At 33.0% G+C, this 27101-nt stretch overlaps 1 protein-coding gene across 5 annotated transcripts in view; it reads right to left on the bottom strand.

Annotated features, from left to right (window-relative positions):
* Ssdp (Sequence-specific single-stranded DNA-binding protein) overlaps positions 1-27101 on the bottom strand; it is a 95575-nt gene that overhangs the window by 29036 nt on the left and 39438 nt on the right. For 4 of the 5 annotated variants that reach the window (XM_072546613.1, XM_072546614.1, XM_072546610.1 and 1 more), the window contains exons 6-11: positions 26245-26286; positions 25411-25497; positions 16036-16212; positions 9527-9572; positions 3258-3287; positions 248-438 (exon numbers count right to left, since the gene is read on the bottom strand). In XM_072546613.1, the coding sequence (XP_072402714.1) occupies positions 248-438; positions 3258-3287; positions 9527-9572; positions 16036-16212; positions 25411-25497; positions 26245-26286 (573 nt within the window). The remainder of the gene's footprint in view (positions 1-247; positions 439-3257; positions 3288-9526; positions 9573-16035; positions 16213-25410; positions 25498-26244; positions 26287-27101) is intronic. The other variant, XM_072546611.1, reaches the window with a different exon arrangement.

The following is a 27101-nucleotide window of genomic DNA, read 5'->3' as shown; positions in this document are numbered from 1 at the left end:
ATATCCAGAATTATTGTGTCGTTCAAATTTTATGAAGATAACAGTATCATATGCCTGTTGACATATTGTGTTTTCTTTTCTTGTATGCTGCAGCCATTTCATTACTTTTATAGATTTTAAGTCTCATTATGAATGAAAAACCCTGTACTAAATACAACTTTGTACCATCCTTGAGACGACAGTTCGTCATAGTTGCAAGAATCCCCATAAAATATTTTAAACTATAGGATAAAGTAAATTGACTTACAGTTGATGCATTGGGCTGCCACTGGGGTCGCCCTCCTGGACCTGTCATGGTCATCGGCGGCATGGGCCCTCCTGGACCTAGGCTACTATTGGGCGGTGGTCCACGCAATCCCGGGCCATAATTCCCTGGCCCCAAAGGGCCCATAGAAGGCCCCCTCGGTGGGTTCATTCTGTTCATTGCTGCAGGCGGTCCTAAGCCAGAAGAATATATTAATTGAATGTCCAATATTATTTAATACTAACAAACAGACATGCCAGTGGTGTGTAAGAATGACAATTTACCAAATTTATGTGTAGTGGAATCGGATGATTTTGTGTTGCCAAATTTTTATCTTTACAGAAAATTTTAACACAAAGAATTAAACAAATGCCCGATATTTAAACTTAAGAAAGCAGCGTAAAGAAAAGAATATGAGACACAGACAAATAAGAAAAAGACATACATAACAATAACGAAAAGCGAAAAGGTTAGCAAACAGACAAAACAAAGACGGATAAGACAAATAAAAGGCCAAGGTAGAAAGAGACTACAGGAAGAAACGTTTTTAATGGAAAAAAGGGCGAAGAAATGAAAATCTAATAAAATAGGAATAAATAATAATATGTACGCACAAGAGGCAAACAGAAAAACTAAAAAAAATAAGAGAAGAAAAAGACGAAATAATGTTTTTAATAAAGTCAATTAATTAAGTAGAACTACAACAGAATTCCTAGATAACTTAGATATAAAGTCGTAACAGGAAATAAAAGTTTCATAAAGCACTCTTCTCGAAAAGGTGAAAGAAATGTTGAATGAATCAATGAAGGCGTATAATGGCTATAATTATACTACTTTATTTAATTTTCTTTGTTATTTTCTTCTTCTATGAGGTTTATAACTATATTACTTTTTTACGAAAACCATCCGTTTCCAGAAAGTTTACCACATATAAATGAAAACGTTCACAATGCGATACACATAGAATTATGTATGGGACATTTACATTGTACATGTGCAACGCAACGATCATTAATTTTTGCTCCCCTTTTCGAATGAACTTCAAAAAAGTTTATATTTTAAAAGATTTCCTAAGTAACTAGCAAAAGCGAACAAATGGCAGCTCAAAAATAATACCAAGAGTTACCATAGACTCGAAATGATAAATATACATTTATGGTACTGAACTAAATGACAAAAAAGAACAAATTGTTACTACAAACATGCTGCTCATGCTAAAAACTATAAAACAAGCACAAACAAGAAATTTTTTAAGCAAAACAGACATGGCCAATTCAAATCGAAATAAAACCTTACTATAACAAAAATACTATTGTAATTGTAATTGGGTGACTTTACGATAGTCCTATAATATGGAATCTTGTGACATTAAACCATAAATGACAAATATCAAAACAAATGCTTTTGAACTGTGATGTTGAGACGAAATTAATCGGATACACATGACACCTGATAGATAAATAAAGAGAAAACAACAGACTTCCTAACAGTAAAAGTGGGAGAATGAACATAAGAAAAATTATCATAGTTGGAATTAAATTTTTTATATTGGTCTTATTTGTGAAGATATGTCCTTATCGGCAGACGTTTTAAATGCGAAAATCTGTATTTACCTTGATCGATTTGATTTTTTGAATCTAAAATATACAATTCAGACCATAAACACCGACGAAATAGAAGACAACATAGCAATCAGAAAAATAGGTGTATGATGAAACGAAAGTATGGCATGCCTTCTGAGCCTAAACTTTAGCGTCATATATTGGTTGAACAACGTCATAAGATAACTTCGTAATGTCCCATAAACATGATCAATCAAAGAATTTTGATTGTTAGTATGTCAGAAAGTCTAATAGAAGCCAGAAATGGACAACTGTCACGAGAAATTTTAAAGATCATTTAAGTCTGAATGATTGGAGATTAGGTTCAGCTATCAGGTTTTTAGATTGGCTTTGATGTTACCAAACAACGTAAAATTAACCACTAGCATAAAGTTTCGCCCCTATATCACTTTAGAAGTAAGCTACAAATCTGTGATTCAATTATTTTGATGAACGCTGTTATCTTATATACAAAGATCATCTTGTTATAGGTGTTGAATGAATATTTCTTATTAGACTTGTTTCATGCTAAAGATACAGAACGTGTGGTGTGAACACAGAAAGCTAGTATCGCAGTAATGTAGTACTGTAGCAGGTACTAGAGATAACTGAAAGTACTCTAGTACTAGCTATTTTTGATCTGGAAATTACTAAATTTAACCAAATACTATCCCAAACAAAACACCGTGACAAACTAGTAAAGACACAACAATAGAATCTGTCAAAAGTTCGCTTAAAATTTTTTGACGTAGATGATAACGAATTGCAAGATGACTGAGTGTATTGTTGTGCCATTAAAGCTAGTGTTTACAAAAACAAAATCTACTTGATACAGTACGAACATCCAAGACATAGTTTTAAACGAATAATTTCATAATTTTGGAAATTTTGGTCTAATTGGCAGTCTGCTTTGATTTTTTTTGCTTGAATGTTTGTACATCTATTATCTACTTAGTTGCGATACTGGTTGTTCCTATTCGCACCACGATTCTTATAAGATCTATCGCGTCTTTCCAATGTGTAGCATGATATCTTATACACATATTAGGACTCTACCGATAGAATTAAAAAACCTGATTGGTTGTGCAAGCAATTCATTTTGAGATATGTAATACATTTGTATATGAATTATAACACGTTAATTCATACCACAAAAGGTCCGAACTTGATTGATTTGTCGAAGTATTGCGAATAGAGGGGACCACAATAAACTAGCGACGAATGAACTGTGATCGGATGCGTGCGCACATTGTGCTGTACTTCGTTATAAGTAATATACACCTGTATTACAGAATAGGCGTGAAATAGTTCGGTGTAGCCCTAGTACGCATGTACAGTTCAAAGCAAAGCAATCAAAAATGTGTAAAATGACTAATGATAATGTGTGAGGTGAAGGAGCGCAATTTGCCTACCTTGCCAACCTACATATTCTCCGCCTTCACCTGGAGACAGAAATATATGCATTACATGAGGCTCAAATTCTAAGTTATGTAGATTTTTAAAATCATAATCGTACAAATTCGAAAACCTCACAAATATTAAAAAACTGTGACACTAATTGTGTGGTCTTCGGCACACCAAAAATTTCGCGGTAGAAATTATTATATACGTGGTGTGTACAGGAACAACAACGTACTGTAGTAGCAAGTGGGGAAAAACCAAAAAAGGCTCGTTTGACAGTTTAGTGGAAAACACTTTCATAAATGTTATCTGAATGTCTAAAATGATTGTCAAAATTAATTTAACAATGTTTTATTTACCTCTTCCACAATATCCTGACAGTTTTAAATGTTTCTGTAGTTAATCAATATATTGCACAATAAATGTCGTTCTCTTTGCCTTATTTTGTATGTGGGATCAGCTATCCTATGTATATTTTGCAAGTTTTTTTTCTTCCAGATTCCACTTCCTATAAGTTAAACTTGTCTCTTTTTTTTAATACCGTTACAGTTTTCCTCTCCAGTACCCTAATATAAGTACCTAAAATATTCTTCATATTAGGCCCTGTTGTATGTATCAAGTTCCATCAGGTCAGGATTAGTGGCTGAATGTATCAAAAAATATCAAAAATCAAAACTCCATCTACAATTTTTAACGGAAGTTCACTTCTTGTATATTAATTATTCGAAAAATATAAGAACATCATTAGTATTAAAAGTACGTAAAATTATCAAAATTGTTGACTTCTTTAATTGACTATCATAATCTTAAATATTGCAGTTTTTTGTTTTCATACACTATCTTCTCGTTCTTCCTATCGGTACGAACAACAATTTTAGTAGTTATATGAAAACTAAAAAAACAAAGACTAAGAAATGCACGCACTCGACAATGTATAATTTTTTTTCGAGTCGTCTGCTATAAATCGGTCGTAATGCAGCCAAAAAACTTATTGTATATCTTCCATTCATACATGATACCAATTCCATAATTCTGGAACCATGCACCAGTTTGTACAGATCTATGGATGGATACCACATGTTTTTAAAGTCACTTGATAGTATCCAAGAGTTTGCCGCCTGCGATCTATTCCTTTGCATTCATGCAAAATGTGGTTGACTGTGTCAGGTTCTCTGCTATAAAGTCTGAAGTTTGTTTCCAGGAAACGGCCTCATTGTATGCAGGTATCTCTTGACTGGCAAAAGTCCAGTAAGGAAGCCTGATATGAATGAGCTGATTCCTATTGGTTTCACAGAGTACTTCAACCCTCTTAACGCATGTCTTTCCAATGCACATTTTGCTACGTGCTTGACCATCTGTCGTCGACAGATCGCAGGACCACACACTACGTGGCCCATGCGTGTTTCTTAATAAAATAAAATATAAAATAAAATAAAATCGGATTGAATCGAATCGGATTGAATCGAATCGAAGCTATGCTTCCCCTCCACTGCCACTAAAGAGGTGCCCAATCCCGTTTTTATTTAACTAATCTTCTTCTTGCAATTTCATCAGCTCCTTCATCTCCGTGTATTTCTCGAAAACCCGGAACCCATAACAGTGGAACACTGTTATGTTCCACCAGCCTGTCGAGTTCTTCTCGGCATTTCCATACTAGCCTAGAGTCCACCTTAGGGCTTCTGAGAGCCCAGTGGCCGCTTGACTTTACATATATATATATATATATATATATATATATATATATATATATATATATATATATATATATATATATATATATAATATTGATTCGTTTAATATCGAAAGAGCTCGTATTAATTTCTTTTGCACAATGAAATATTGCATAAATTTCTGCGTCGAATACAGATGTATATTCTCCTAGTGGAATAGAACTGTTTAAATTTCCACCACTGCTGAATATTCTTCCACCTGACCTGTCTGCAGTTTTAAGCCGGCATCTCACAACTCGTGGAAAGGCGCTCTTCGCTGGTTTACATCGGCAAAGAGAAACCGAAAATATATACAGTGAAAATAGCAAAGAACATGGTTGGCACTCTATGTTAGTGTGAAATTGATAAATACCCAATGAAGCGTGTCCTCTAAAGATCAGGGTTTAGGTAGTTTTGTCCACCAGTGTTGCCGGTAAAAATTTTAGTAAGTTGGACAATTTATAAAATGATAAAAAATTCTAACACAATTTCGATAGACCACTCCATAGTAAAATTACTACGACACTGACTGTGCCTTTTCCTAGTCACGTCGGAAGGTTTGATAGGGTAAGTATTTGCTATCAAATTTGAGGATAAAAACGCTATTCCACGTTGCGTTGGGGCCCGTTTTTATGTTTTGTCTTTTTCTATTTCTCTTGGCCGATCAACAACCCCGCTCCACGTTCTGTCTAATCGCACCTTTAGACCCGTGTACCCTCAAGCATGGATTGTGTGTTTCCTCTGACCCACTCCCTCGTGGGCAGATGTTCACTTGGAAAAGTACTCGAGGACTGTATCTGGGTACCATATATTCAGAAATCATCATCCGTTCGGTATTCCCAATTTCATTAATGATGTTACTATGTCATGATCTCACCATTATATTGCTCAGGTTTTTTTGTAGTCTATATCTCAATTTCGTTCTCCCTCTTATAATGATGTGTAAAGGAGGAAGGTCCAGTAGGGGCTCCATAGCTGCTGTTGGTGTTACCCTCAGAGTTCTTTTGTCTTTGCACCTTGCTACGCTTGAGGATGGCACTTTTTTGCTCCACCTTTGGCCACCATACCACTGATGTATGTGCAATCTTTGGTTTTATTATCATGTTATAAATTCAATATAACATGTCTGGTTTTAAATCACACACTTTTTCATGAGTGCGTCTGGCTACTATTAACGTAGTCACCGCTCTCTTGGTGTTATTCGTTCTGTAAGCAAATTCCAAGTAAGCCTCGAGTCTAATATTACCCCAAGGGACTTAACTTCACTGACATAAGCTTTACAAATTACTGTATCTAGCTAGCCCATCCATGACCAGATTCCACAAGAGAGTAGATAAGGCTCCTCCTACGGAGTCTCTGGCTATTTGTGCTCCTCAGCATGCAGTCTCTCCATATAGCTATTTTTCGTCTAAGAGGAATCGTCGTTTCTGTACAGAATCTGTAGAAAATTTCGCATACTGTCATTGATGTAATAGAATTTCAACAAATACACCAAACCCAATGTGCCTATCAGGCAGTTTTTGTAGACTGCAGTAAAAATTAGAAATCCATTAAATAATATGCAGAGATTATTAAAAACCCATATTTTCGTACACAAGATCACATGAACACAAAAAACACACTAGGAGTAAACCTTTCCCACCCTGTAATATAAACTTTAAGCTAACTTTTTTGTTTATTTGTTTTGTTTTTAATGTTTTGATTTTCATAGTGAATCCGCTCAGAAGATTTGATAGTATAACCACATATTGAGAAAAAATACTTAAGCAATGACAGGATGAATACCATTAGACAAAAAATTAAGATCAACCAAAACTACGACGGATAGTACAGATTTAAGAAGACATAAGAAAAGTGAAGATTGAAACGGGGGAAAATTGTCAAACCGAAAATAATTGGGAAAATAGTGCTTTTCCGCATAGAAATGGTATATATATGTCATAATTGTCATGTAAATATATAAATTTGGTGAAATAGATGACGATGAAAGAGCTAGTGACTAAACAACAGATAGAAGATGCACAGCCTGGTAAACATACAAAGCAACACACAAAATTCTGGACAAAATTCAGTATCTCCAGAAAATAACAATTAGCGAACTAAACAGTGCTTTTGAATGAAAAAAAAAATAGCTCCGAGAATGATCAAATATAGACTTTCCGTATTTTTTACATCTTCTCTTTTGGCAGTTTGATATAATGACAGCTCCCATTTGTATATACCATAACTGGATGTTATATGTCAGCCATTTATAGACCACATAATAAATTTGTAATCGGAATGAACGTTGCACCTGGTTGAGCAAAGGGCCGTTATATCTTGGCTAAGGTCACTATAAAAAACAGACAGCAAGTTAGTGGGATACCACAAGGACATACCACTTTAGCTGTTCTAAGTTTGATACTGATGATTTATTGACAGTGCTGCTTCTAAGCAGTTTACAATTTTTTGGTGTTCCTCTTTCTCACACATAGTTACTTTTATCGAAAGCTCTCTACTAAAGTTACTACTAACAGTAAAACAATGAAAACTTTTGTTTTCAACACTTCCACAAAATTTATTATAATTTATTATCACTACAGCTGTTTCGACAGAGTGCCTTTCTCAAGTAATCTATTTTTACTATGCGTCTACACTTTATAGTCTTTAAAAAATAAGTTGGAGAGAAGAGAGCTGTGAAGTGCGTACGTAAATTTGTTTTCCTATTATTGAAAACTCTTTTATATTTTGCTTTACGTAAAAAATAAATGAATAACACCAGCTTTAAAAATAAACAACAATTAAGCAAATATATTAAGAATTAAAAGATCCAAAAGAAAAAGCACTTAAACAGTGGTGTATACAAACTTACATGCGGTGACTGCCTAAAAACTTACATTGGTCAAACTGGTAGAACCTTTAACAAACGTATAGCAGAACACAAAAGGGATTTCAATAATAGAAAAACATATTCTACGTACGCACTTCACCGCACAGATCATAATCTTTCTGTTAATGACCAATTTCAAATTCTCCATATTCAAAATATACTTCTTAGATTTTAAGCTATCCCTATTAGAGTCTATTGAAATTGATAATTTAAAAAATACAGATATAATTCTAAATGATCAACTTGAGACAAACAGCTCTCCACTCCTCAACTTATTGAATTAAAGATTATAAAGTGTAGACGAATAGTAAAAATACATCACTTGAGAAAACAGATGTAGGTAGTGATAATAAATTATAATAAATTTTAAGGAACTGTTGAAAACAAAAGTATTCAGTGGTTTATTGTTAGATACAATGAACATCCATCAAGTAAAAGAAGAATCCATCACTTATTTACAGTTACTACTGTTTCAAACGTACGATTCCAGAGCTCAAAAGGCTATAAATACCTTAAACCTTCTGAGGTTTTTAGATTATATTTGATTCACCCTCGTAACAAAATTACTCATGCTTGTAAAAACACAACGTGATAAATTTCTATAAAATGAGTAAAAAATGAATATACGTAGTAAATAATTCACATGATATTGTCTTTTTACTAAATCTCAAGGCCAATATACAATGAGAAACAAGCGTTTCTGCGACCAACAATATCTGCGAATATAAAGAAATTTAGCATTTGTGTATAAAATCGCAATATCTAGATTGCCCTTCAAAAATGATAATGAAATATTTTTAACATAATGAAAATAAGAACGAAAAAATAAATAAACAGTTCCATGAAGATATTTATAAAGGAAATACTCGTAAAACTTTATCCAAGACAAAAATTGAAGAAATATGAGAAACATTTACCTAAACCAGGTAACAAGAAAAAAAATTGAATTTGGCCTCACTTTAGCCATAAATTATTATAAAAAAAAAATAATAATATGAAAGGGAAGGAATTAATTTGAAAACTTCTCACAGTCTAAATAAGTGGTCAAGTGGTTAAGAATGCACCCGATACAATTTGACGTACATAGGTGTATGGCAGGTTATAGTGTACTGTATACTTTAGGCATTGATTAAAAATTTTCAGTTTTTAATAAAATATGTGTATTTTACGAGACACGAGACTACAAGAATATAAGAAATGTGTGAATATTTCTTGGTAAAATGTTTAACGTGGTAAAAATAACAAAAGCCATATTCGTGATAATATCACAATGGTTATTTTTTTTTTTGACTACATTACTTCTAATAAACAAAATAGCTGTGATTGCCCTGGCAAATAATTTTGTTTTGTCGAGCCTTTATGAATTCATATATGATATATTATTGCAATTTAAGACTTTCTTGAAAAACGTAAAAACACAGATGTTTAGAAAAGTTTTGTATTTTTGTTGGAACAAGAAATAGTTTTTGCTACTACGAGTAACTCGTTCGATATATTGTTCTTATATGCAACACGTCTTAACCACGATTCTACCATGCACACTGAAATCATGCTGTTTAGGTTTATATTTTCCTACTGATTAGTTTTCAAAAAGTCAGTTTTTTGCACTAGTATTTGTGTATTTTAAAGTTAATCTTTATTATATTATCAGAAATGTTAAATTCTAGGCAAAAAGTATTATACGAACAAAACTAAAACTTACCTTGTCTAGTGGGGTCCATATTATTCATTAGGGGTTGTCCAGGAGGCTGGAAAAAGAAAAGAAAACGCCCTTAAATCAGCTGTTTGTTTTATGCCAAAGTACTAAAAAATCAAATCCGAAAGTAATAAATATATACAGTGTATTTGATTTGAACATTTTTTTATGTAGATGGCGTTTATAGTTATCTTCCTTTTTTGGAACCTGCATGTTATTTTCTGTATTTTTTTAAACCTGTTATTACCTTAATAGGTAATTAGGTACATTCAGTCGACTCATATTTTGATAATTTTATAAGTCCAATTTTCTATTCTTCTGGCACAGTTTATTTTTCCATAAATTCTGTATTGGTTCATCGATATTTTTTGAGTCTCATCTCTATCCTGCTTGAGTACTCGGTATTGTATTGCACAATCCGCCGAGTTTCTGATATAGCGGGCAATAAATTTTCAAAAATAAGAGAGAGTTTCAGAAAACTTTATTTTTTAACAGTTTTTTTTTATATGTTTTGAATATCGTTAATAAATTATTCAAGCTAATTGTTGCTTCATTTAAACCCTCAAATGCTTAATCTGAATTAACAATAACAGTGACCAATAACAAGTGAAATCTCAATGTGACAATGGACTTCTAAAAAGTATTCTTCTTAATGTGCCTTATTCATTTACTATATATTGGTGGCAATTGTGGAATAGTCGTTTCGACCTTGTACGTCCATTAGTACGACCAAATTGAAGCTTGTCCATTCCCTTATATTCCTTAGCCTCGAGTTTTTCTTTCTTCCGATGCCTATTTTTCCTTCAATCTTCCCCTGCATAATCAATCTAAAAAATTTGTACTTGGAATTCCTAAATATGTGACACAGGTAGGCTGCTTTCCTTCGCTTCAAATATTTGCAGCAATTCTCTTTCTCTCCCTTTTCGGCGTAATACTTCGGCGTTGATTATATGACCTGTCCAGGAAATTTTAACGATTTTTCTTAACACCCCTATTTCTAAGTCCTCAATGTGATTCATGACATTAGCTTTTATTGTCCAAGTCTCCACCCCATACAGTAGCACTGAGTAAATGTAGCATTTAAAAAAGCGATACCATACCTTGTTGTACTAAATTAAGACTTTTGTTGCTAAGCATTATGCGTAAACTATTGGGTCTACATGAATTCTGGAAGCACCAAATTAAATAAAAGGGCTTATTTTATCAAATTGAATGATTTAACGATTAAAAAGTTTATATTGAATATTATAAAATTGTTTGCAAAAGTACTGTGATTTTAAGCTTATAAAGATTACAAATAACAGACAGAATAACATGTAAGAAGTTAATTTTTTTTATTCGGCATTTTTACACGAATTAAAAAACATAATGTCCTACAACCCTTAAAACCAGAGGTTATCCCTTTTTTCAAAAATTCACTAGGGCTTTGTGTATAAACAAAAGGCAATTTAAAAAGAACCATTTGAAAGATGAAGAGTTCAAGTTTAGACAAAAAAGCTCAAAAACGACTTCTTTAAAAATGAGCCACCCATGATGCGTCAAAGATAAAGGGTTTAAAAGCGAAGCGATTTTACTATTTCAAAAGCAATTCATAAATTAAAAATTTATAAAAGCAATTCAAATTTATAAAAGTCGTAATATCTGCGGTTCTAATTAATGAAAATTGATGTTTTTATATTAACTTGGGTACCTCGTGACATAGATCATACAAATGCATTTAGTTAATTTGTGAATTGTTTATTTAACCGAGTAATTTGTTTAAACAATTTAAAATAAAATATTTATTTTATAAAATTTTACTTTTTTCTTATTAGTGGAAAAGGTTATACAATAATAAGCACCTTAAATATCTATGTATTCTAGTTATGAATAATATCTTTTAACAATACATTTTATAACTTTTAATTTAATTATTTAACTTTTTCTTGAATTATGCTTATTATTTTTTTCAAAAACAGTACAAATATCTTTTACACAAATTAATTGTTATAAAATTTGTATAATTATAAATAAAAATTATGGAATTAATCTGTATATATTATTAACATATTACAATTTAAATACTTAATTTTACTATTTTTATTTATAATTATACAAAGATTATAACAATTAATTTGTTTAAAATATATTTTTAATGTTTTTCAGTCAAGAAAAGTAGTTGTAAAAATAATAGGCATAATTCCTAAGGTACCTAACTCAGGTTCTAAGGGTAGTAGGACATTATATATTTTTTTAAATTCGTTTAAAAATGCCAACATTGTGAATAAAAGAAATAATTTCATATACCTATGTTGTTGCGTCTAAATGATTATAAGTTTAAAATCACAGTACTTTTGTAAACCTTTTTTACAATTTTTAATTCTTTTAAGTCCTCTTCAATTTGGTGCTTTCATAATGCATACGAGGGTGGATTGATATAAAACTAGCCTTTGATAGAAAAAACAATATAATATTTGCGTTCTGATGCTTTGATCACTGGATCTTACATCTCTCTGACATTGCTAAGACAAACAATTTTATTTGTTTTTATTGTGAAACAGATTGTAAAAAACCTTAGATGTAAAAAAAAAGATAAATCCCTAGATGAAAGTCTTTTTGTAATATCCCATACTACATATCGCACCTTGAAAACCATAGGGCAGTAACTGCAAAAATCATAATGTTGAGTTATGAGCGTTTCAATTTTTTTTAAAGTTAATATTATTTACTGTTATTCCAAAAATTAAGCTACAAACCTGGTATTTAGCATAATTGTCTTTAATTTTGCATATCTTTATATGCAGTAAAGAGTATGTGAAATTTATTTCAGGAAATAGGTATTTTAGCACATACGGCCATATGGTTTTAAAATATATATCAATTTTGGAAAATGATGCTGTAAAAATTCATATCAAATAAAAGTTTTTTTATTTAAGATTGTACTTATTTATTACAATTTTTTGGTTTTAACACTTAATCAAAATCATGCATATTGTATTCTGTTTGTTCGGTTTCTACTGTTCCATTGTTCACACGCAAATCTTCATAAAACCTATGGTAGTGCTCTTGAATAACATTAGCATTACACAGTGAGAGCAGATCTTGTTTTTTTAGATTGGATATTCCTGGTGGATGTGAATATGTTACTTAGTTCCATATTAGCCACCAACCCTTGTTGTCTTCGCCTTATATTAATGGTTCTGAACTCTGTATCATTGTAGCTTGTCTTAACCTGAAACTTATTTTCAAGAGTCTTCTCCACCTTGATTATCTTAATCTCATTCTAGACGACCCGATTTCCTTCTTCGTCAATATTATAATTGTTCCCCATTTCCTTACATAATTTTTTAAAGTCCAATATATCCGATGTAGACATTTCATTAATTTTGTAAGGTTCACCTGTTTTTTTCGCTGTTTGAACTACTGTGACCCATTGCGCAGGCACATAAATTGGTCCTCCTTTTAATGCCCTTTTTTTTGTTTATCAATCAAAGAATGCATGTTATCTCCCTCATTTTGGGAGTGACGTGTTATCAAAAATTTGTGGGTAATTTTAAGTATTTTCAATTTGTGTACTGCATAGAGATAAAGACAGACAATATACTTATTCTTATTTTGCCCACTGCAGTTATTTAAATATAATATTATTTCCTGTTCTCTGGTTCAGAAATTGTAACAGGCATGAGGCTATTTCGTTTGGACCACGATTAGCAATTCCCTCGAACCAAAGGTAGCAGTGTCCTGTATTTGTGGTCAGGTCAAAAATTGTGAAATTAAATGTTGATAATCTCCTTTTGCAATTAAATAAAGAGACATCGCCTGAAGGTGTCGGTAATACGGCTTGTAAGTCAAAACAAGCAGTAATGCAAGTATTGGATTTTGCAGATTTTGAGTCATTTTCTTTTTCTTTTCTACTAAGTTCCACTTCTTGACCGTGAGTATTATAGGCTGCTTCTAATGTAGTTTTATCTAATGAATTTTTGTAAATTTCACATAGCGAGCAGAGGTCTTTTTTGGGCTTAAAGAAACTTATATTAAATTCCGTGTTAAATATGGTCTTAAACGTAGCGTAATTTCCGAACACCGAACCTTTTTTTTCGCAAAATTTTATATAATCGCGATGAATATCAGCCAGAGTCTTGTCACCACTGACGAATTCTCTGGTAGTTTGTTTTCTTAAGTAGTGAGATTCCACTCTAGGAATGGATTCGATGTAACTCATTATGTTTTGTTTCAAGACTTCGTCGATTCTTTTTCCATTCTTGTGAGTTCCTCTTGTCTTGTTCGCTTGTTTTTTGGGATAAACCCATCTACAGTACGACGTTGTATATTTGTTATAGTCTTGTCGCTTATTCCCAGGGTTGCAATAAAATTGTGCTTACACACTCTGTTTCTTGCCTTCCACTTCGAAGAAATAGGCATAGTTTGCTTCACGATTACTGTCTGGATTTACTCTCCTATATTTCACATTAGTTTTTCCATTGATCTTCCTATAAAATTCCACTAAAGATGTAAGTCTCTTAATGCCCAATAATTTTTAAATAATTGCGTTCTTTGTTTATCACTTACATTTTTGCATTTTCCCTCACTACATCTTGCTTTCATTTTACGAGCAAGGGACACATTTTTTTTACATTAACATAATCCATTCCTGAATTGCTTAATTTCTTTCTTGTATTTTTGCCCAATTCCTCCGGTTGACATTTCCTCTTTCTACTTTTCTTTTTAGAGCTTAATTCCACAAGACCTTTATTTTTAAGAGTATTAGAATCAGTAACACTATTCAGTCTTGGACAAATTTCCTCATCTGTGTTGTCATCCGAAGGTGAATTCGATTTGGTTTGAAGGTGCCAGGTACGATCTTCGTCACTGAGTTCTCCAAATAATGACTCGGATGAGCATATTTCCTCATTATCACTCGATTTTGATGACGGTTGAATATCACTTGGATCGTTAGAAACAGATATTTCATTTTGATCACCAATGTTGTATGATTTAATAACCGTGTTGGTGCCCTTATTTTCTCTCGTTTCCTCAAGTATAGTAGTGATTAAATCAACCGTAATGTTCTTCGTTTCCACTGAGTCATACTGCAAGAAAAAAATTAACCGAAGTTAATAAGAATTTTGATTTAAAGAACGTTATATTAGAGGGAACGCATAAAATGCAATACAAAAAGAAGGCGTGTAAACTCCATCTCCTCACGTAATTGAGCGAGAGACGCCCGTGCTCCTCAGTAGCATAAATGGAAAAAAATTGTTACAAGTAGTTACCTTCTCATAGGGGATGTCGAATTCATGTGCTGAAAGTACTCGTGAAGTACTAGGCAAGCTGCTACTACGGGATGTTGCGTTTAACTAAATTAAAAACGATTATTTACTCACAACACAACAGATAAAAGTAGTTACAGGCGATGTTACATTTTTGCCAGGCTTGAAAAACTATTTGGCATTAACTGCTGATATTGCCAGATAGATTGTTCCTCTTTTAGAACCATAGAGCAACAACTGCAGATATTGCCTGATGGTATAAAAAGATTAATAGATTTTTTACAAAAGCCATAAGGACGTATCTTTCTGGTGCCAAATTTAAAATTCGTTGCAGATGCTGCTAAATAGCATTAAAAAATAGATTTTTTTTTTCTGTTAGACTGCATTAAAAGGTCATTTTACGAAAACATTGCAGATATTGCCATATGGGTTTCAAGGTGCGATATTTCAACTCTCAAACCCGTCCATACGGTTGTGACGAACACAGGTTTATTATTGATCAATTGATTGGTCTATTATCGGTCAATTGTTTTTGATGCCTGTCTTGTCTCATTTTTATACATAAAAAATTAAAATAATAGAAAAGAATGACACAAATTTCTTGAGTCTTTAACTAAATAATAAAAAATATAATTCTTTGGCATAATATCTCAAGTACACTGAAATTTGATCCACTGTTTACGAGTTCCGAATGTGTCAATGGGAGTATTTACACCCATAAAAAAATGTTTTTGTTTTTAATTATTGGACAAATTATCGGTGTTTATTTTAAAACCACACCACGTTAAGTAGTAAAATAACAGAAGTGACGATTGTTTAAGTGACACAACCTCATAAAGTGGTCTTAAAACAGAAGGCGACATGCCATAAACGAGTATAGGTAAAAAGACAACTTTTTAAAAAGATTACAATGGAGAATATTTTTGTTTCTGTTCTCAATCTGATGATTTGTGACATTTAAATTTATTTGAGAATATTTCTGTTATTTTTCTTACTTTTATAATTACTTGAAATATATTTTAGAGCAAAACACGTCATGGGTGGTAGGAATCTACGACCACAGACTTTTCTTTTAAAAAACTATTCCACGAACACTACCGTTTAGGTCAAGACTGTGGGCCATTTCATTAATGCCTTATCTATCAGCAACAATCATTAATAATCGGCACTCCTAGATCTATGTAATTTTAACAATTACAGAAAGTGGTGATGGTTATAATATTAATTTGACAATAATTTTGTCTTGTAGGTAAGTCTAATACATACCCCGTTAAAATCACTTCCAATCTGGGGCATTCTCACCCCTGGCCTCGGTCCAGCTGGATATCGGGGTCCCATGAAGGGCTGTGAGGTCATTATCTGTGAATGTGGTGGTGGTGGTTGCGAATGTGGTGAAGGCTGACTTGATGGGTGGGTAGGCGGTGACGGACGTAATGTAGAATTCTGTAAAAGGAAGAATATAAAATAAATAGTATATTTAGAATAATGAGATTTATGAACTAAAAATGGATATGAATAGGTTGAATACGTGAATGAATATCTTCAATATTGTTTACTTTCTTTAATGATAATTAACCACGATTTTAGTTTGTAACGTTATAAACGTCACATGTTTGTTATTTTTCTTCAAATAATTATTTTATTCCAATTTCTTTTGATTTTATTCATTTGTTAAGTTTGTTTTATTTTACTATTTTCATTCTAAAAGTAGTTATCGCTCAACTTTCCATTTACTAAATATTCTGTCATAATCTAAATTCTAATTTTAATTTGCACTCGTTTTGATTCTATTTTATGCCATAGACATACATAAAATGTCTACGATCTGCTCCAAGCGACAGTTTATTTGTCAGTTGGAAACTCCGTTCTAGCATGTCAGTTTTCACTTCTAAATAATGGAATTTTTTCTTTCTGCATCTTTTGTCTACTAAGCTGAATTTTCTGCTGAGAAATTAATTTACATCGTTAAACTTGATAACTTTTTATATATACTTAACTGCAAAAGTTTCGCACCACCTAAAATTATGATCATTTTGAAAGTTGATTTTGTTGTGAACGGATTAACGGATTCCGCCCATTTTTTTTTATTGTTTTAGACTTTTTCTTTGACGTTTCATAGGTGTTTATAGTGTTGGACAAAGGTTTACTCAAACTTCTCTTTTGGGCTTATACCGGGAGGAAGAAAAAAATGTCTTTCTTATGTTATGTTTGAGATACCATGTAGGGAGGACAAGCTACAAGGGCGGGTTTACATCAAAATCATGTTGTAGTCTGATGTTTTGTGAATATTTTGTTTTATTAATTTCCCTGATATCTTTAAAAACAAAAAAGACAGTTTTATTCTTTAATACGAGTTTTAAATGAAACAATACAAAATTAAAAATAAAAAAAGACAAAAAAACTTTAAAAACTGAAAGAAACAGCGTAAACTGATATCGCGTGTTTCCCCCTCTACTTTTAATAACATGCTGGATATTAAGCGAACTATTTGATTTTGGTCTATAGAGTTTCAGATATCAATATCCATAACTTCTATATCTTGCAGGAAAACAGGAAGAGGCTGACTAAGGCTAATTGTCTACCTACAATATTCCATAAGTGTTCAATAGAATTCAGGTCTATGAGGGGGCCAATTAAATGCCTGAATATTTACCTCACTTAAATATTCAGTAATGATACGCGATGCGTGAGGGCTTGCGTTATCATGCGTTAAGATGAAATTATTTCCTACATAAGGAGCGAAAGGAACAACGTGTTCAAAGAAACAAAATTTCTGTAATACACCTCGATTTTGAAAAACCTCCACGTAAAGACACCAAATCAGTCCTTGCTGTCAAGGAAATTCCACTCCAAAACATAACAGAGCCTCCATTAACCCTTATCCGGGCAAGGTCGGTCCAATAGACCCGAGACGTCACTTCTTTTAACATAAACTGATAAAAAATATTTATTGAATTTTATGCATTAATGAATTTGTATATAATGGAAGTTTGTTTCCGTTAACATAGTCATGAGCTATTCAAAACATAGTCATGAGCTATTCAAAATATTCATTATCATTTTTGAAATGAATGCGTCGAACGAATTTTGTTACTTAAAGCGGAACACGGGTCCGTCGGACTCTATTTGTGTTTATACCTATAAGGTCTAAAACTTTGTTACAAAATTTAATCTGGCAGGTAGGTAACGATTTTAGAAAATCTTTTTGTGATTTATCTCAACGGGTTTTATGATTCCGGGAATCCAAGAATACAATCTTGGAAAGAGATCTTTACAGTAGGTATATCTATTCTAAATTAATTTTAAAAACTGATAATGACTCTTGAAATGTAATAATATAGTTAAGTATACATATTAAAAAAAAATAATGCATCTGCTACGAGGATTGTCTTTTTAGTTTTGCATATCATAAAGACAAAAAATACACTCAGGTGCAAAAAAATCGATCAATGGGTATTATTTGCTGAAAAAAGAAAACGTTTGAAGATATTAGTTTTAAATCAGGTATATATGTAAAAGTATATGTTAGATTAAAATAATTTTTACAGATTATCCAAAAAAATCATTTATTTATAGAGACATACGCCAAAACTCAAAAATACAAGAATATTCAAAACTTTCTGAAATTAAGAAAAACATTGTTATTAAATCAATATTTAGTGTTTCCCCCTCGGGCCCTTATAATAGCCTTTACACGTCTAGGCATTTAGGTAATTACCCCTCTGGATATCAAATTGATCCAATTGGTCCCATATTTCTTGAAGAGCCGCTCTAAGTTCAGCCAAGTTGTTTGGACGGGGTACTCGTGCTCGAGGACGTCTTCCCATCATATCCTATAGATGTTCTATGGGATTGAGATCGGGACTGGCCAGTTCATACGGACAATTCCCACCTCCTCTATATATTGGTTGACGATTCTAGCACGGTAAGGACGCGCGTTGTCGTCCATAAAAATAAAATTAGGTCCAATGAAAGGAGCAAAAGGTACCACATGCTGATCTAAAATACTTGTTATGTATCTTGCAGCAGTCATAGAACCTCTATCTACAATAACTAAATCAGTATGGGCTTCTGAACTGATACTAGCCCAAACCATAACGGAGCCCCCCCGATAACTTATTCTTTCCGAAATATTACATTGAAAATATCGCTCTCTGTGTCTTCTCCAAACCCTTTCTCGGCCGTCTGGTGACCTTAGACAAAATCTGGACTCATAATGAGAACAATACATTGCTCCAATCTGCATCACTCCAGTTTTCATGTTCTCTTGCAAAAGCAAGGCGAGCTCTGCGATGTTCTATGGATAGTATTGGACATAGGGCTGGCCTTCTGGATAATAAATTACCTTCTACAAATCGTCGACGAACTGTCCATCTGCTTACATCCACATTTTTCACTTCGCTTAGACGATTTGCCAGTTCAACTGAAGTTAGATGCCAATTTCTCAAACATGATGAGACCAGAAATCGATCATCTCTTTCGGATGTTACCTTTCTTCGACCTGATCCTGGTCTTCTTGTGAAGTTACCGGTGTCGCTAAAACGCCAAACTGCTCTTTGAACCGAAGATCGACTAACACCCAACATTTCAGCTGCATAATATTGGCTACGACCATCTTGAACTAAAGTCACCGCCCTTGCAGCATCTGTCGGAGTTAGAGACATTTAGGAGGGATAATTAAATAAAAATATAACACGTTTTGAAAATAAAATCACTACACTATGTTGAATTAAAAACAACATTCAATAAATATCTTCTTGCTTCAGACCCTTTTTGACAAAAACCTGAAATACCAATTTGTTTTAAGAAATGTAAAAAGCAATATTAAAAATATTATTTTATTTCTCGTATACGAGGGTACACCTAAATTTACATACGTAATTTAATGTCTCTAAAATTATACAACTTCAAATAAATAAGAAATAAGGAATGGATCGATTTTTTTGCACCTGAGTGTATAAAGTACTTTATTACTTTTCAAAATATGTCCCACCAAGGTCGATACACTTTTGCATACGTTCAAACAAATTGGTAAAACAGTTATTCCAGTCTTCAGTTGATATCTGCAAAATCACTGCTTTAAAGACATTGATTGCTTCTTCTGGCGGCGGGAATCGCTGATCACGCATTTAATTCTTGATCTTTTTGAACGTGAAGAAGTCGCTGGGACTTAGGTCGGAGCTGTACGGTGAATGGTTTAATAATTCGATGTTTTGAAGTTCCAAAAACTCTTATCGTCTTTTGGGCAGTGTGAGCAATTGCATTGTCCTGATGTAGGATGATTCGCCGTTGTGTGTTGCTTTGTCGGAGTTCGCGATAACTTCTGGTGAACAAACTTTTGACACAACAGTTGAGATCATTTTCTTTGATATACTCCGAGAACGAATCACTTTTGTTTTCCTTTTTTGTGGTTTGTACGAAAAAATCCACGATTAATCGCCACTAACAATACTATTCGTTATTTGAGCTTCCTTTGTTGAACTGCTCCAATGTTTTTCGACACCAATTGACGCGAACCGCTTTTGGATCTGTTTGTTTGTGGACGAAAAAATTGTAAACGAAATAGTGAAGTGTACAACTAAAGAAGCCGAAAACGTCCTGGGGATAGAGAACTGGAAATATTGCGATTCGACATAGCTATATCCTTTATTGGACTACTACTGAGTGCCAACAACCATAATGTAGATGTACTTTTGAGTAACTTTTATGTACCTTGGGAAGGTGTCCTTTCAACCAATATATACCTTCAAGCCAGATAAATATGGACATATTATCCTTTAGGTGTAAAAACGTAATCAGGAAAAAACGGAAATACAGTAGCCAAAGGCCTTGCATCTCAAGTTGTAAAGCAACTCATTGAGCCTTATTATAATTCCAACAGGAATGTGACTTTGAAAGAGATTTGTTCCTCAGGAATTTCTACCAAACAAGAACCGGTTAGAGAAATCTTCAATTTTCGGATTCACTCCAAAAGCATCTCTTGTTTCCTACGTTCCGAAAAAAACAAAGAAGTGTTTAGACCTGTTTACCACGCATCACAATGCTGACTGTGAAGATGATGTTAACAAAAAACCAAATATGCTCTATTATCATAATAAAAAATGTGTAGATACGCTAAACCAAATAGTTCATAAGTACATGTACAAAAGGCGGACTTACCGCTGGCTCTTGCATTTTTATGAATATTTTAGACATGGCTGGGGTAGCCTCATTTATTACTTAGACAAATTTACATCCAAAACGGAACGAAAACAAAGATGAAAAGTGAAGATTGTTTCTTACAACGACAGCAGAACAACTAGTGTTGCCTCAAATTTTGTGAAGAAAATCAAGGGGACTACATCGAGAAACAAAACAGTGTATTGAAAAATGGTAGCAGGAAGTTACACAGTTCATATAATAAAAAGACATAACTAGAAAAACCTCCAGTTTTAACAAATAAAAAGTCTCACATGTGCCCAACAAAAAAGAACAGGAAACAGAAATAAATTGGCGAAATATGCAATAGAAATGTATGTAACGATCACTGTAAATAAAAAAGTTTGTGAATATTGGAATAAAGAAAAATAATTGCTAGACAATTTAAATTTAACTTCAATAAATAATCAAAAAAGAATAATTAGAAATATATAGGTAAATGGAAATAGTAAATTCAAGAACAGTGGTGGCTCCAACGGACCCGAGCTGTCCGGTTATGTAAGTAAAATGTCCGGATAAGAGTTAAACAATCTTGTCTCTTGAATGTTGCCTGTGCATGTCGCTAACCTGGGCCCTGATTCTATTTCATTATATATATATATATATATATATATATATATATATATATATATATATATATATATATATATATACCCGGTATTTAGGCGTTCCACGCCCTTCCGGTAGGGATCTATGGAGGAGTATCACCTAGCCGCAAGCCCTTATCTCTTGCCGTACTGCTCCACCATAGGCCGATCAGATACCAGCATATTCTAGACTAAGCCGCAGATTCATTTTAGAATTTTAAACTACTGCGTTAGCGTTTTTGTTTTCTGTTCACCGAGCCGGGGATTTAAACTGACATCTCTCGCATTGAAGCGAAGGAGAAGCCAGCCGCCCAGCCCGCTTGGCTATCCGATCGATTCTATTTCATTTCGATGTCGAAATTTAAAAGCGACTACGCCATGACAGTCGCAATCGCTAGCGATTCTCATTCATTTCGATTGTAGTTAAAACTGGGGATATTTACTTTATCATTTTGACACTGCTGAAAATTTAGGTTGGCCCTGTTGTTTATTAGCTGCACTACGCTTGTTGAATGTTTGTTTTGTTTACGTTACGTGAACGTCTTTTTTTTTCTTGTTTGAGTTGTTAAATCATAAATATTGGCCATTCTCAATTATATTTTGAATTGAAAGAAAAGATGGCAAGAAAAAAAAAGGCGATGTGGGAGATCCTTAAGTTATAACCTCTAAGATTTGACTTAGTGGTTATATTCTAATATATTTTTAAATTTACTGCAGCTTAGTAATACTAACCCTAAACATTTTGGGTATCCTAGAGGCATAAACACCTTCTTCCAAATATGGTTCTAATACCCTTATTAAATAATTTGCAGCTTGTTTATTAATCCGGAATTGCTGCCTAAATTGAGCATCACTTAGTGAAAAAGAATTTTGAGTATCCCGTAACATTCTTCTTATCCTCCGTTATGAACGTCGGATATCTAACCTCTCTAATTCCTCCAAAACTAGCAAATGTCCGTAAAACACAGCCATATTGATACTTTTTGCCTCAGTTTTCCTTGCAAGGATCAAAACACCGCCTACTTAAACTGAACCTAAGTTCACTTCTCCCAGTCCAGTCAGTCATGTCAGATTAATTTCGACTCGAAATGAAATTTCAACCACTTTCTTGAAGTTGAAATTAATTTCGATAAGTCGAAAACTAGTGACGTCGTTTGGTTAGTTCAGCTGAAATCCACAAGGTTCGCCAAGTCGCATTTCGACGTCGCCATATTAATTTCGACATGTTTTGAGTCGAAATCTCAATTAGAATCAGGACCCTGGTCGACAAATAGAAATAGGTAAAAGTAGAGGGGTGGAATACTTTAACCAGGCACTTAATTTAGAGGAAGAAGAAAACCTGGAAGATGAAAGAGATATGGTAAGGGTTACAGACGAGAGGGGAGAGGAACCATCAACGATTCTAGAAGTTAAAGACGCAGTTGAAAAACTAGCCAGAAACAAATCACCCGGAATAGATAATCTCCCAGCTGAACTATATAAAGAAGGTGGTCATGATACCATAATGGCATTGCAGCAGCTTATAAAAGAAATATAAACACAGAAATCCCTCCCCAATGATTGGAATATTGGAATACTTTGCTGCACCATACACAGAAAAGGAGATATCTTTGAATGCTCTAACCATAGAGGAATTACGCTTCTAAATGCAGCATATAAAATATTTTCCACAGTACTATTTCACCCTATGGCACCATATGCAGAACGGATAGTAGGAAAATACCAGGCTGGTTTCAGAGGTGGTAAATCGACAATTCGTCAGATTGCAACCCTGAAACAAATTTTAGAAAAAACACTGGAATATGGCATTGACATATTTATAGACTACAAAGCAGTGTACGACTCTGTGAATAGAAGAGAAATGTTCAAAGCAATGAAAGAGCTAGGAATACCAAATCAGTTGGAAAATTTAACAAAACTAACTCTTGAAAAAGTTGAATGTAGAGTACGAATCAAGGGGATACTGTCTGAACCTTTAAAATCAAATAACGGACTGCGGCAGGAAAACTCTCTCCTGTATACTGTTCAATCTGGCTCTGGAAAAAGTAATACTGGTTCAATATACAACAAATCAGTGCAAATCCTGGTCTGTGCTGATGATATCAGTATTTTTGAGAGAACGGAAACCGCTGTACGAGAGACGTATGTATCATTAAAAGAATCAGCTACAAAAATGGATTTAATAATAAACACCAACAAAACGAAGTAGGTATATGAAAATAAACACGCAACCACGAATTCTACGACTACTTGTTATAGAAAACGACGTCATCGAAGCAGTGAACGAATTTGTATCTGGGAGCACTCGTTAACACTGAAATGATGCTATTTTGGGCTCAATCTCCTCCTTAAATCCACAATGATATCGAGAAATACAAAAATAAAACTCTACAAAACAATAATGCGCCCAGTCCTAACATATGGTTCAGAGACCCGGACTCTAACAAAAAACAATGAAAACATGTTAGGATGTAAAGAAAAGTACTAAGGCGAATCTATGGAGCAATGAATGACAATGTAGTATGGAGAAGACGATACAACTTCTAACTTTATTATATAATAATATACCAGGAACCTGATATAGTAAAACATATAATGTAGATGGAAAATGACCCAACTAGAAAAACGCTCCTTGATAGACAAGGAAAACCGTCTATTTTCCTTGTTTTTCAAGATATCAGGGGAATTTAAAAAACAAAATGTTCACAAAACATGAGACGTGAACATGATTTTATGTAACCCCACTCTGGTACCTCGTTCTCCCTACAGGGTGTCTCAAACTTAACATACGAAAAACATGTTTTTTTCTTCCACCCGGTATAAGCCAAAAAAAGAAATTTGATTAAACCTTTGCCCAACAGTGTATATACCAAAGAAAGTCTAAAATAATGAAAAAAAAAAACGGAATTTTTTGTGGTGCAAAATTTTTGAGGTTAAGTTTATAATATTTCACCAACTTCAGTGTCTTCTTCTGTATTCATCTTTTTGCATTACCTCCAGGCCCTTATGGTTTATAAAGTCCTTTTTAACTTTATAAGTAATAATTATTATTAGGACTTAAGAGAATACAAGCTTACAATCAATTACATAAAGAAATCATCCTTTGTATATGCATGTAGAATCGGTATTTAAGTTAACTAATTCATTTAATAATTATTATATTCATCTAGTCCTTGTCATTGGGCTATATTTATTTCTATATATTTGTTAATCTTCTATAAAAACATTACAAGGAAATGTTTAGAACTTGTGCTGTTGTAACACAAGTTTTCTTATTTTAGTTTTTTGACCTTATATAAAGTTTTGTTCACGTTTTTTGTGAGATTTCCCAAACTATGTGGTTTAATAAACTGCAGTAGCATGGCCTCTACTACGAGGAATTCAACAGCTGCCTGAAATTATTACATGCATACATTCAGCCACATTCAGGCCAGCATCTGAAGCCAACAACCACACTAACTGCAATCCATCCAGTCAACATCTGAATCCTATCCAGTCGACTGCATGAAGCCAATAGTGCCATAAGTATCATTTTTAAATTTTTGTGTAATGCCATATGCAGGATTTGATTTGCTTTAGTAGTAGTTTAAAACTTCATTTTATTTTTTTTTTGTACAATAAATATGATTAATTAATATATTGATTTATTTGTTCCAGTCAAACTCATTTTTCAGATTTACATTTAAGATAAGACGTTCTCACACCTGAGAGAAGCCCACACGAACCCTGACAATTGGCTCCCAAAGAAAAAACAAGGGTTGTTATATCGTTACAATTTGAAAATACGTTTATTTGGTGACTCGATTTCCACTTCGAAATTCGTTCTTTATGAGCTTGTTCTATTATTAATACTTACTGGAAAGAATCCAGGAGGTAACGGACCACTAGGCATCCCATCTGAGGGTGGCATTTGTCCTAAGGGGCTTGGTGCTGGGCCAGTGTTCTATAAAAAGCAAGGAGTATATTAGTGTAGTATTAAAAAGTGCAAGTTTCTATAAATAAATCCAAAGAATATTTTGAAAATTTGTATCTATTTCCCGACGTTATTTTCTTCTTCAGAACATCGTCGTTCACATATTTTCCAGACATACATTCCAGAATTTTCATTACATTAATTGCAATTGATAGTCCTTTATTTTTTTTTTCTTTTTAAACGCGTGCTAAACGCGGGTTTTAGCTAGCGTATTATTTGATATTATAATTTTTTTTTAATTCCTTTATAAAAGGTATAATAATAAGAAAAAGGTATATATACCCCGTCTAACGGCTAGCAACGTCAGTGGAGTCCTACGTTGCCATGAAGTTAATTCTGTTTATAACTTAAACATCCTAGTAATGTAAACATGTAGTTTAAAATTAATATAACTTTTAAATGGTTTTTACCCATGTATTTAGTGGCTTCAAACATTTAAACCTAGGGATATGCATTCCAAAAACGTTCTGTGATGTAGCCCGATAGGGTTTTTTTATATTAATATACCTGTTATAGTATTTTAAATAAAAATTTTTTTGTGATTCATGATATACAGCCAGCAACATTAATTCATTTTCTTTGTGGAATTTGATATTATCGCTTCATTTGTCTTGATCCGTCTTGTTTAGAACATCATTTGTAACATATCTTAGAGAAACTACACATCTTTATAAGGTAACATTTCTTTTATATATTTTTGAACAAAATAAAACTTACATGGGCAATTCCATTGACTCCATAACCAGAATTCACGAAACCCTAAAAAATATGAAATATTTGGTTAATATATAAACAGAAGGTACAGAGCATATATATATATATATATATATATATATATATATATATATATATATATATATATATATATATATATATATATATATATTGTATATTTGTATATTGTGCTCATTATTTTGTAAAATGTATTTTACGTTTTTACGTTAGCGTTAGCATTGACCAAGTACAGAAGATTTTATTTTATACTAAAGTATATTTTTTTGGGAAAGTATGTGCTATTTCTTTTCATATTTTTACATTTAATATTTTTCTTTTAGTTTACTATAATGTGATCTAATTCAATGCTGTATTCTAACGACTTTGTTAAAATATATTGCTTCCTGTGATTTCGTAAAATTGTTAAACCGGCTATCTCATTTATTATGTTTTAAGTACGGAGAATTTGGCTTCTCTTTTGTATTTTGGGTCACAAATATTAAAAACCAGTGTACGGTTTCGTATTACCGTGACAATTAACTTAAATTATCGCCACTCAAAATCACAATACAATAAAGTGATTTATTGGTGTACCCTCTTGGTATACAGACCACACGTAACGATTAGAGGGTTCTTTTCTGACTCTCTTAAGTCTCAAATCACTTCATCCCAAGGCAGCGAACAAAACGGACCTAGTTTTGATCGGTTCTCGTGCTATCGAGCCTCGGCGTCTCGACGCGGTACCAACGAGATTCCACTGGCTAAGAATACGACATCAATATTTCAGAGGGTAAGTCTATATTCTTTGTACAGACAACAATAATGAGTAAGACCAGTTAATTGCTTAATTTATTCACAGT

The sequence above is a fragment of the Diabrotica undecimpunctata genome, chromosome 10 (genome assembly GCF_040954645.1).
Source record: "Diabrotica undecimpunctata isolate CICGRU chromosome 10, icDiaUnde3, whole genome shotgun sequence".
Lineage (NCBI taxonomy): Eukaryota > Metazoa > Arthropoda > Insecta > Coleoptera > Chrysomelidae > Diabrotica > Diabrotica undecimpunctata.
Note: the sequence above shows the minus strand (reverse complement) of the source record. Positions and strands in the feature narration are given on the sequence as shown.